The 12,325-nt window shown below is 37.9% G+C and overlaps 1 protein-coding gene across 2 annotated transcripts in view; it reads right to left on the reverse strand.

The window, feature by feature from the left end:
• Window positions 1-9,726: 9,726 nt before the first annotated feature.
• The window catches only part of GAB1 (GRB2 associated binding protein 1), a 139,846-nt gene continuing 137,247 nt past the window's right edge, over window positions 9,727-12,325 (reverse strand). The window contains exon 10 of one of the 2 annotated variants that reach the window (XM_007463998.1): window positions 9,727-11,718. In XM_007463998.1, coding sequence (XP_007464060.1) covers window positions 11,560-11,718 — 159 coding nt within the window. In that variant the 3' untranslated portion in view covers window positions 9,727-11,559. The remainder of the gene's footprint in view (window positions 11,719-12,325) is intronic. The other variant, XM_007463997.1, reaches the window with a different exon arrangement.

The raw sequence follows: 12,325 nt of genomic DNA on the forward strand, positions 1-12,325 counted from the left end.
AAATATATAGACGTTATTTTAAATGTTTTTTAGAATGAGTGCCAATTCACACTAATAGCTTTTAAAAAACATGTTCTGATGAACTCAAGGATTTCCTGTATATTATTTATTCTTACCATTCTGTTTTCTATTTCTTCTTCCTTCTTTCCTTCCTTTCTTTCTTCCCCTCTCTTTCCCCTTCTTTCTCTTTCCTTCTTTCTTTCCTTCTCTTCCTTTCTGTCTGTTTTTCTTTTTCTTTCTTTCTTTTCTTTCTTTCTTTCTTTCTTTCTTTCTTTCTTTCTTTCTTTCTTTCTTTCTTTCTTTCTTTCTTTCTTTCTCTCTCTTTCCTTCCTTCCTTCCTTTCTCTCTTCTTTCTTTTTTTCTTTCTTCTTTCTCTCTTTCTATAGGAAAGATCAATTATCTGTTCAATTATTTTTCAATTTTCTACTATCAAACTCTTCAATAGAAAGGTTGAAAGAATATTACAATAAGTACTCACTACCTTGACAACAATTATTAATATTTTGCTTTATTTAAATCTGTTTCTCTACATATACATGTATTGTGAGCAATTTTTTCAGATGCTCTAACCCTAAATATTTCAACAGGCATCCATTTGATAAAGGCTATTCAACTACAGTACCATAATACTGTTATTACACCTGAGAATGAGTAATTCTTCAATATCGTTTATTATCTAGTCCATTTACAATTTTCTATTTGTGCCTAAATTGTCTTATACAGCTTTTTACCCCCAATCAAGGTTTACATATGGTATTGTGGTTGTTAGGTGTTGCAGGACAGAGGGAAAGAAAAGTACCCACCGAACTGAGAAGCCATCTTGAGACCAAAAGCTGAGGCAGGCAGCTCCATATAATCAATAGATCAGTTTATTGTAGGGTAACTTCCTCACAGGGTGGGATTGGGCAGACAATGATCCAGAAGCATTCGCAGTTGCACTCTATACCGCCAAGAGGCCATTGTGCCATGTTGACAATTTTATAGTTAACCTAGGATAAAGAGGTAGGTGCTTGGAAACAGGATGTGCATTCCTAGTCAAGATGATTGAACGAGTAGGTAGTCTTGTGGGTGCCAGGAATACGTCAACAAAGGTCTTCATCATTGTTTAGGGACTAACAGAACACAGAGGCCAATATCACTGGTGAACATAGATCCAAAAATCCTCAACAGAGTATTAGCAAACTGAATTCAACAGTATATATTAATATTTTATAGTAGAGGTTTTGCACGTTCTATTTTAAATGTATTCCTAAGTATTTGATATTTTTGTTACTGTCATAATCTTCACCTTTTAAAAAAATTCACATTTGAATTGTTTGCTGTGGGCCCATAAAAATACAATTCATTTTTGCCTATTAACTTTGTCTCTGGCAATCTTTTATCTTTAGACTTGCTTGAATTTTCTACATGCACAATCATATCATTGTGAATAATAGCAGTTTTACTTATTTTGTCCAAATCGCCTGCTTCTCACTGGCAGGGTCCCTCAGTACAGTAATGAATAGAAGTGGTAATAGTGGATATACCAGTCTTGTTTTAGGTCTCAAGAAGAAAGTTGTCAATATTTCACCATGAAGTGTGATGTTTGCTGATGGATTCTTAAAATAGATATTCTTGTCTTTGTAACACGTTTCTTTTTTTACTTCATGTTGATAAGAATTTTTTTTTTAAACCATACATAGATGTTGAAATCTATCAACCAGTTTTCTGCATTAATTTTCCCCTTTAATTTACTGATGCGGTGTATTACCTTGCATTCCTGAACTCCCGTAGGATTCGCATGATTTCTTTCTTAAAGGTTTGGTAATATTTATTGGAGATTTTGTCTGAGCCCAGAATTCTCTTTGTAAAAAAGGCTTTTAATTATAAAATTCATTTTAGTTGACATAGGACTATGCAAATTTTCTTTTCTTTTCTCAGTTGTAGTAAGTTTTTTATAATAGCCATTTGTTCATTTTATAAAATTTTCAAATTTATTTGCCTAAGGTTGTCCGTAATATCTTTTTAATTATCATTTTAATGTCTGTAATATCTGTAGTGATATCCTGCTGTTTTAGTGCTATTAGTTACATACAAACATAGGCTTATACTATGTTTAGTTATACAGCCTTAATTTTTACACAGCAGTATATCTTGGAAAAACCATTCATGACATTAAATGTACTTTTATTACAACAGTTAGGATGTTTTCCGCTAGCAGAACCTATCTTTCAAGTAAAATCTTACACTTATCTTCCAATGTGGAAACAGAAGAAGTAGAGACACCCTAAGTAAAGCAAGGTGAAAGGGCATTGGACCTCCCAAACTTGGCCTCCCTTTTGTTTCAGAGGTCTCTCTTGTTAGAGGAACACACTTGAAAATTATTGTTCTATATTATAAATGGCTATATACATATATATGCACAATTTAACCAACCCTCCATTGTTGAATACACTTCCAACTCCTTGGAGATAAATTAAAATTATTGTGCATACATTTGATTAATTCTTTAGGGTTAATTCCTTAAAATTCAGGTGCTTGGTTAATGGTTAAGTATAGTTTCAAGACATTAAAGTTGTAATAATAAACTGCTCTTTAAAAAAAGTTGCACCACTAGACTGTGAATTATGGAGAACAAGACTGGGTCTATTCATCTCTGAATACTCAGCCTTGCACAGTACTTGGCATGATGTAGATCCTCAATAAACAGTCATGGAATAAATGTAAAAAAAAAGTTGTACCAATTTTTGCTCCCAGTGGTAGTACAGTAAGTCCCCTACATACGAACCTTCAAGTTGCGAACTTTCAAAGATTCCAACGTGCGTTCCATCAACGTCAGGTGTGAGTGAAATTGCAGCTTGCCCTCCGTCTCCTATTGCTGACGATCCTTCAGCTCTACCATCTCCCACCTCCTCTCCCTCCTCCAGTCAGTAACTCTTCTTGCCTGTTTACTTGATGTCAGCCCCTGTATGCCAGCTGTTGTACTGTACTACTGTACTCTTCTTTTTATAAAATTTTTATTATTTTTTGTCTGTACCACACAGCATGTGGGTTCTTCATTGCCTGACCAGGGATCGAACCCGTGCCCCCTGCAGTGGAAGTGCGGAGTCTTAAGCACTGGACTGCCAGGGAAGTCCCATGTACTGCTGTACTTTTCAAGGTACTGTACTGTAAGATTAAAAATGTTTATTTTTTGTGTTTGTTTTTTATGTATTATTTGTGTGAAAAGTATTATAAACCTATTACAGTACAGTACTACATAGCCGATTGTGTTAGTTGGGTACCTAGGTTAACTTTGTTGGACTTATGAACAAATTGGACTTACAAATGCACTCTCGGAACGGAACTCATTCGTATGTAGGGGACTTACTGTATATGCCAGTGTTCCTTCCCTTCCCCACACCTGTATCCAAATTGGATATCATTGCGTATTTTAAAATATTTGAAGGGATATTATTCAGTCTTTAAAATAACAATTCAGATAGATGCTTAACACCTGGGAAGATATTTATGACAGCAGTAAATGCGAAAAGCAGAATCCGTCTGCAGGCAAAGAAAGGGGAGTAACACAGATTGCAAGTGTTTTTCCTCTCCTCTCCCACCATCCCCCAATTTTCTTTAGTTATACAGTTTTGCAATATGAGAATAAGAAAAAAATATATTCCAGAATGCAAGATGTAGGAAGACTGGCCCGTGTCAGTTTTCAACAGGGGTAAGCCACTCTAGCAATTTTAAACCAAAAGAAATTTACTATAGAGAATACAGAGTTAACAATCACTAGCAGGTGTATAGGCCTTTAGGAATGATTCTCAGAACAATGCCACAGAAGAGCCAGACATGGAAACAATCAGGAATCTGGGTTCACAAAATCACCTCACTAGTGGCTGAATCCAGGATCACGTGCCCATGGCGCCATGAGGGTGCACGAAGCTGCCACCACAGACGTGGGCTCCAAGAATATGCCACCTTAGCTGTCGACCAAGGATCAGGAACCCATCGCTTCATCTACTAAAAGTGAACGGCTTGATTTAACAATACTGATGCTTCGCAGAGTTCCGCCTCCCGCTCCACTGAACTGTTTCTGACTTTGAATGTGACTGGTGGAAAGTGGAGGATGGGCCGGGCCCTAGCTGCAAGGAAGTCTGGGAAATGTAGTTTTTTTTTTATCCTTACAGCTTCCGAAGTACACGATGGCACTCTAGAAAGAGTTTGGATCAGCTGTTAAGCAAGCCAATCTTCCACAGCCCCTTTATTTCTTTGATGGTTTGACACGGTAATAAATATGACGATTGTGAAGGATTTTCTCTGTTTGCTCTGTCTGACCTGCCCTCTTGCCTTCTCTGCCTTGCCATGTGCCCTGAGAAGATGTCCTCCATGTATTGATATTACATCTCTTGGGTTATTTCTGGCTGCTGGTTGTTTTTAGCCAATGGCAAGTCATAGGAGAGGTAACCTGACTCCCTCCCTGCTGGTCTGCAATTGGTAGTGGTTGCGTCCTTTTACCTAAGGCTGAAATGTCTGCTGGTGGACAACTCTTGCTGGGTGTCAGTAACAGCACCATTTGCCTCCTTAGTTCCAAAAGTGTTGATGGCTTCTTACTGTTGCTAGTGGTTTTTAACCACCCCTTGTTTGTTCCCTTCACCCAATCTACAGATTTGCAAGTTTCTTCATTCAACTCTCTTCAATTACTCCTTTGAATGTGCCGTCTTTTCCTGCCAGGGCTGTGACTGATGTAATGACAGATAAGACATAGTTTTTATTCTAAGGTGCATATAGCTAGGTAGATGAGCTAAACACAGCCATCTATTATGGACTGAATTGTGTCCACCCAAAATTCACGTTGAAGACCCAAACCCCCCCCGGTACCTCAGAATATGACTGTTTTTGGAGATGGGGCCTTTAAAGAGGAAATCAAGGTTAAATGGGTCATAAAGGTGAGGGTCTCATTCAATATGGCTGCTGTCCTTATAAGAAGAGAATGTGCCACCAGGACTCCCATGTCCAGAGAAAAGGCCAAGTGAGGGTAAAGTGAGAAGGCGACCATCTACAAACCGAGGAAAGAGGCTTCAGAAGAAATTAAATCTGCCTACAACTTGACCTCTAACTTCTAGCTTCCAGAACTGTGAAAAAATATATCTGTTATTTAAGCCACCCAGTCTGTGGTGCTTTGTGATTGTAGCCCTAGCAAATTAATATACCATCAGAAAAGCCCAAAGTGAAAAACAGAAGAGACTTGCCAATTTTGTGACTTTCAGAGGAAGGAGCTAGCACCTCTGGGTGGGGCAGTTGAGGGAAAGCCTTGAGGAACTGTTTAAGTTGGAACTTGAAGGTTGAAGAGAATTAACATTAGCCACTTCACAGTATTACGAGGATTAAGTAAGAGTATAAAACACAGTGTCTCAATTAACTGGTGAATAGTTTTGTAATTTATAAGGACACAGAGCTAAACTCATAGACCCAGGTTCAGCACTATCTCCTGACTTTCTGTGGCCTACTCTTTCCAGGCTTTGTCTTCTGACATTTTAAAGTTCTTAATTCTCAATACACTTGAGTTCCTTGGTCCTTAAGGCCCTCCATCTTTGGTGTCATCTCTTAACACTCAACTCTGCCTTTGTGATAGCTAGCCTCTAAGATGCTGCCAGCGATCCTTACTTCCTGGTATTCATGTCCTTGTATGTCTCCTCCCACAATGAATAGGGAGTAGACCCAGAGAAATAATCTATCCATCCATCCATCCATGTATGCTGTGCATCTATCTATGGAAATGGGGACGGCATGTTTGAAATCTGTAGGGCAGGTTGGCAGCCCGGAAATTCACAGAGGATCTCTATGTTACGGTCTTGGGGCAGAATTCCTTCTTCTGTGGGAAGCTTCAGTTTTTGCTTTGAAGGCCTTCAACTGATTGGATGAGGCCCATCCACACTATGGAGGGTGATTGGCTTTACCTAAACGGATTGTAATGTTAATCACATCTACACAGTATCTTCACAGCAACTGTCTACACTAGTGTTTGAACAAACACACGGGCACCACACCCTAGCCAAGTTGACACATTAACCATCATGATACCATATTGGAGAAAGTGGGCTTTTAAAACATTTATGTGATTTTTTCTTTTCTGTACCACCACATACTGAGTCCTCCAAATGCTCTGGGCACCACACACAAAATCAGAGACATGTTGAGCTACGAGTGAATCACCAACATAACCATGATTAAAAGTAATAAAGTCCTGTCTAATGAATTATAGGAATAAACTTTAGGAACTTAATTTTCTTCCCAAACTTCCCAAGTATGATCTAATGAGAGTCAGAGCTGCAAAATGCTGCAACTTATGGTAATTCTTGGGGTTTTATGAAGCACTGGAGGTGTTTGAAAACTTTCCTAGAAATGAGGAAGCCCAGCCAGCTATCATTTCCCAAGTCACGTTGGGAATGTGTTTCCTGATGGTAAAGGCTGCATACAGGCCCTTACTTAATTGGCCTTTTACTCAACAAAGTGCTGGTAGCATTGGCTACGTGAAGGAATAACGCGCGTACGCACAGGGCAACTGGGTCTCAGGAGCTTTTTCTATTTAGTTAGAGCATGACTATTATATTTAGCATGATTTAGTGGGATCTTTACTGCAGAAAATGAGTGACCCTATAGAAGTAGAACTGGGAAGTGTAGTTAATGGCAGAATTGGGTTTTTGATTTAGATAAAGACTCTAAGGAAGGGCTGGAAATAGAAATTTTATGTCCTTATTGGGTCACAGTTTCAGTATCCAAATTGACTATTTAAGGTCTTGAAACCAAATTGTTTGAAAAGTTTTATTTGGTAGCAGAAAATATCTACAATTGGATCTTTACAAAAGAAGATGTGCAAGAGGGGAGAAATAAATTTATACATAAGATTTTGCTGTGGAAATTTGGAATGATTATCAACAATTGATTTAGGTTACAAGAACTCACACAAAGCCGTATCTTTTTAGTAAAGGAAGCCAGAAGCTATGTTAATCCCTTGACGGAACAGTCTGTTGAAACTCACAATATGCATTATATTGACCCTAAAGAAAGATAAGTCTATGGAGGATGAACTAAATTATTTCAAGCTGTAGTGATATATAAACATATTTAGTCAGATTAAAACCAATCATCTCAACAACCCGACAAGTGATTTTTTCATCAGAACAAGTCCATGATGCCTGCAACATTCATTTGCACCATGGCTTTTTCACCTCATAGTTGTTGGTATTTTAAATTATATACAGATTTACATATAGCTGATGTTATTGACAATAACTGTTATCCTGGGATATGCCCCCCTCTCTCTCTGTATCCACTTGGTTTGGTCATGTTATGTCAATCCCATTACAGACCTGACTGCTTATCTAACAATGGAGGATAAGACCTACCACAATGACCCAAAGATAGGAATAAAAAGATTCAGTCCCCCTTGTTGTTTCTAAAATGTTTAAGGCTAGTATATTTTTAAAGGGTAATTCATTCGAAATACTAACACCAATACTTTCAATGGGCCAAATAAGGAGGCACTAAGAGTGTTTGGGAATATCTAAGAATTATGCCTATGGTATAGTGTACAGGCATAAAGTAGTCAACAGTTTAACAAAATATAAAAGATACTGTTTTTGCTAAAGGGGGAAAGCAGATAACTTCCCACTAAAAGAAAAAGAAAAACAAACACTGGTGTTCAATTTCCAGTTTGAATGCATTTATGACTGAAGATTACGACCTCTGATGAATTAAATATAAAGAGTCCAGAGGGAATTATGACTTATGACATTAATGTACAAGTATGGCAGTATTTCTATATCAAATTAAACTTAGTCTATGATTAAATACAATGCCATATATACATACACACACTCATAGTACCTTTATGGAATTCTCTAAAATGCTCACAGTAGCTTATTATGGTATTGATAAAAATAAAGATGAAAACGTATAGAGTGTAGATAAAAACCACTTCTATAGCTTTCTAAGGTGATGCATCCTGTGGGTTAAATAGCTTACATTATTCAAGTCTGAATTTTGAGTTTTGAAAGCAGAGCTGCGCACTGGTATTCAAACTTTCATAAAATTGTACAGTTTTTCAAAATAAGGAATAAAAGGTAGAGAGCATCAAACGTGGGAGAAAAAAAACTTCTGATTTATAACACAACTGTTACACGGTTAACCAGTGGTGTTCAACCCATGCCTGGCCAAAACTCAGCTTCTTGTGGGCGATCAGGGGTATTAAAGAGTTTGATTCAAATTTTGTTTTTATAAAAGTGTGCAGTTTAAAAACTTAGTAAAAATGCACATTCTAATGTGTTACATACACTATTTTACCACACTGGAGCCTGTTTATGTATAAACTTCCACCACCAGGATAATTTACGTTTATATAAACCTGGGAATACAACTTTATCTATCTCTAGTTAAAGAATCTCCTGAAATGTGTGTTTAAACCCTATTATTATTTGTACTTACTTACATTTGCATGAAGCAAAATTCTCTTGATAGCATGCGACTAAAACAAGGCATAGAAACAGACTGGCGGCTAAGGTTTCACCAACTATCTATAACCCCAATTTCACATTTGTGTTACTTAGAAATGTTATTCTTAGTAATGTTCTAAGACAAGTAAACATAAATGTGGACTCAAAATACAGTTACACTGATCAAATGGACTTTCCAGGCTTTACATATTGGGCTTACACAAGAGTTTACTTAAAAGAGATTCTAGTGCTAAAAAATCTTTGGGAAATACCGCTCTATAAGAGACTGTCTTTTCATTTAATTTGCTAATGCAATGTTTAATGTGATTTAGTTTAACAAACTGCCTAATTTTCAATTCTTAAATTACTCTGCGTAATGGGAAAATTTCTGCAGATTTGAGTGCTGCGGGTCTTCAAAATGGTAACTTGCAAAAAATTGAGAAATTACACTAAAAAGTTCATTATTGCCTTAGACTCTTCTGATAGGTAGCTTTTAAAACAAGATTATTATTTTTTTTTTTTGCGGTTTGCGGGCCTCTCACTGTCGTGGCCTCTCCCGTTGTGGAGCACAGGCTCCGGATGCGCAGGCTCAGCGGAGCGGGAAAGAGATTCTAGTGCTAAAAAATCTTTGGGAAATACCGCTCTATAAGAGACTGTCTTTTCATTTAATTTGCTAATGCAATGTTTAATGTGATTTAGTTTAACAAACTGCCTAATTTTCAATTCTTAAATTACTCTGCGTAATGGGAAAATTTCTGCAGATTTGAGTGCTGCGGGTCTTCAAAATGGTAACTTGCAAAAAATTGAGAAATTACACTAAAAAGTTCATTATTGCCTTAGACTCTTCTGATAGGTAGCTTTTAAAACAAGATTATTATTTTTTTTTTTTGCGGTTTGCGGGCCTCTCACTGTCGTGGCCTCTCCCGTTGTGGAGCACAGGCTCCGGATGCGCAGGCTCAGCGGCCATGGCTCACGGGCTCAGCCGCTCCTCGGCATGTGGGATCTTCCCGGACCGGGGCACGAACCCGTGTCCCCTGCATACGCTCAACCACTGCACCACCAGGGAAGCCCCCAAGATTTCTATTTTTGAATTAACAATATATTTATTGTTGTGTTCTAAATCTCAAAGTATGTTTATCCTCCATGCAACACAATTTGGTATCTTCACACGTCAACTGTGTTACGTGTTTTGACAGTTGAGGCACATTTCAATGATTTTCGACTCTATTTTGTGGTTTCATTATAAAACAGCTTACTCACAGCAAACTCAAACAATGTTTTTTTATTTAAAAATCCACCTCAAAATTCAGTTCTGGGTTTTAGTTTTTGTTTAAAAAGAAGCAAACATTTAAAAGCATCAAATGTTACTTGTCTACAATTCATCTTGTTATGAACGTTTTTAGCTCATGGAGGGGACATAAACCCATTACATTGATTAGGCACAGTACGGCGACCAAGGGGCCAGAAATCAGGGCACATCTGTGTACTCAGGTAACATTAAAGGTCTGCATGGAGGGAAACATGCCTCAGCTGTGGGCTCTTCAATCTCTATGCCCCCTCCAAACACTGTTAGTAAGTCTCAAATCAGTACATAAGAGATTGTATGTAACTTAGTTAAAAACCAATCAAACCAATAACTATACCTGCTTTCTAAATTACATTGCAAAGCCAAGACAGATAAATCGTAGCCTTACTATAGATAATGTGTGGTCTTGCTATAGGACCATGTTATATAGGTGAGACAGAACTATACGATACCTCTGGTGGTTTCAGAAATCTGGTTGGAAGAGGTCCATGACTTTAAGATTTCACATTATAGCAAGGCTCCAATATTTCTTGAATCGGGGCAGTGAATATAAATCACAGTACACAAGCCTTAATTCTTTTACTGGAAAAGCAATAGGTGCTACATATGAGAATCACTTATATAACATCTATTTTTTTAAAAAATGCAGATATAAAATATTAATTGCATAGGGATTTAAATAGGATAAGGCCAAGAAGAATATTAAGTAAAGTTTAAAAAAAAAATCATAGAAAGGGCACTATGTTGTCAAAAGACAGAATTTCATTCTTAGAGTAATAAATCTGAATGACTGTCTAATTAAAAATCACAGTATGTTGCTATAACTAACAGTGAATGTCAATTGTGCCATTAATTCCAAACTGGAAACCAGCATTAGAGGACTAACACGAATACAACTAAAGCTCACTGTCTAAACCTGATCATTGTATTAGCACATCAGTGCCTGGTACGTACCTGATTAGTTACATAATCTACACTTTGCAAATAACGTAAAGTTTAATAATACATGTTGAAAGTGTGAGAGCACATCGTCACCACATGCCATCAGTGAGTTGTACGCTTACTTGATAGTGTGATTATTCACTCTTTACAAGGTGTAAGATCCCACCTGGCAGAATCTTCACTTAATGAGCCCAAAACACTGTAATTAACAAAATATAAGAAAGTTCCACCACTGAAAACCAAATGTCCATGAACCAGAGAACAAAGTCCTGACACCAGTAGGTACATGATGCTTAGCACTTTGGAAGGCAATGAATGATGAGTCCAACTCTACTTTGCGGTTTAAGCTAACGGTTACCCCGTTAAGTTTCAGGTAGAAAGGTATATGGTGAATCTACTTCTCACGTCATGTTGTTACCCTGCAGCTGAAGAGCAATTTCCCAGTGGAAAGTAGCTTAGTTCACGTAGCATCGTTCTTAAGAGTAGTGTGAGGAAAACAAGAACTCCCAAAAGAATCATGTTCAGGCCCATTCGGGAATACCCAACCAATGCTTTAAATGAAAAAGTGCATAAATACAGTAATACTACAAGTGTGTTAACTACGAAACAAATGTTTCTCTGGGAACCAAACAACAGTATTTTCCCACATTATTTACATGTGATGAATTGTTCAGATACCACAAAGCACCATTTACACGCTCAACGGCTTGATTAAGTCTGAAAGGTCCTCTGACTTCGACTCTGTTCAGTTGAGGATCTACCTAGAGTACAAGGGTCAAGTTATCTTCAGTCAAACAGGATTTCTCCTTACAGCTCAGCCCTCTTTTGTTCAGAGACATTAAAGCGGCATTTTCACTTCACATTCTTGGCTGGCGTTTCAGACTCTGTGGACTGTCTCCCATCGGTCCAGGCTTCACGGGTGCTCTTCAGAGCCAGGGTCTTCTGTTGGTCAACCACGACATAGTCCACTCTCTCGTCAGCTACACTGCTGCCTGAGCCACTGCTCTTTTGCTAAAAAGCAAAGGAAAAAACCCGATAAACCTCCACAGAAAAAGCGGTGCTTCTGCGTGAACCCCAGTCTTAAAACACAGACACATATGCACTGTGAATAACTCTTGAAATTCTACTGGGTCACCAAAAAAATCAGTTTAACAATGTTGTCTCTCTCCTAACTGTTTTCCCCTCAATTTTAAAATTATTCTATTTAAGAATTCAAACTAATGCTCCCATAACAGATGAAACTCTTAGAAAAGGAGGAGTGCAGACCCCTGGTTCATCTTAAGAGACACAGCTTTGCTTTTAGCCTTTAGCTTAAGCTTGAGTTCTTCAAGTCCTGAGAACAGGTACAGGCGTTTCCCTTCAGAGTTAAGAAATGTTGTTTGAAAAGAAGTATTTCAAGAATGGCAGGCTACATAAAATCCAACTAGATACTCACTAACTTAAATGTAATTACTAACGCGTTGCTGGGCTCACGAGAAACGAAGGGAAATATCCAAGGTGTGAGGGAAATGGAGGGAGCAGAGAGCTGCTAAAGGGTCAAGACGGTGTCGTCTTCAGTATGAACGTCAACTGAGCAGTGCAATCAGGAGGCCTGGGTGGCAGGAATGCGGAACCCAAA

Source organism: Lipotes vexillifer, unplaced genomic scaffold, assembly GCF_000442215.2.
Source record: "Lipotes vexillifer unplaced genomic scaffold, Lipotes_vexillifer_v1.1 scaffold1293, whole genome shotgun sequence".
Classification (NCBI taxonomy): domain Eukaryota; kingdom Metazoa; phylum Chordata; class Mammalia; order Artiodactyla; family Lipotidae; genus Lipotes; species Lipotes vexillifer.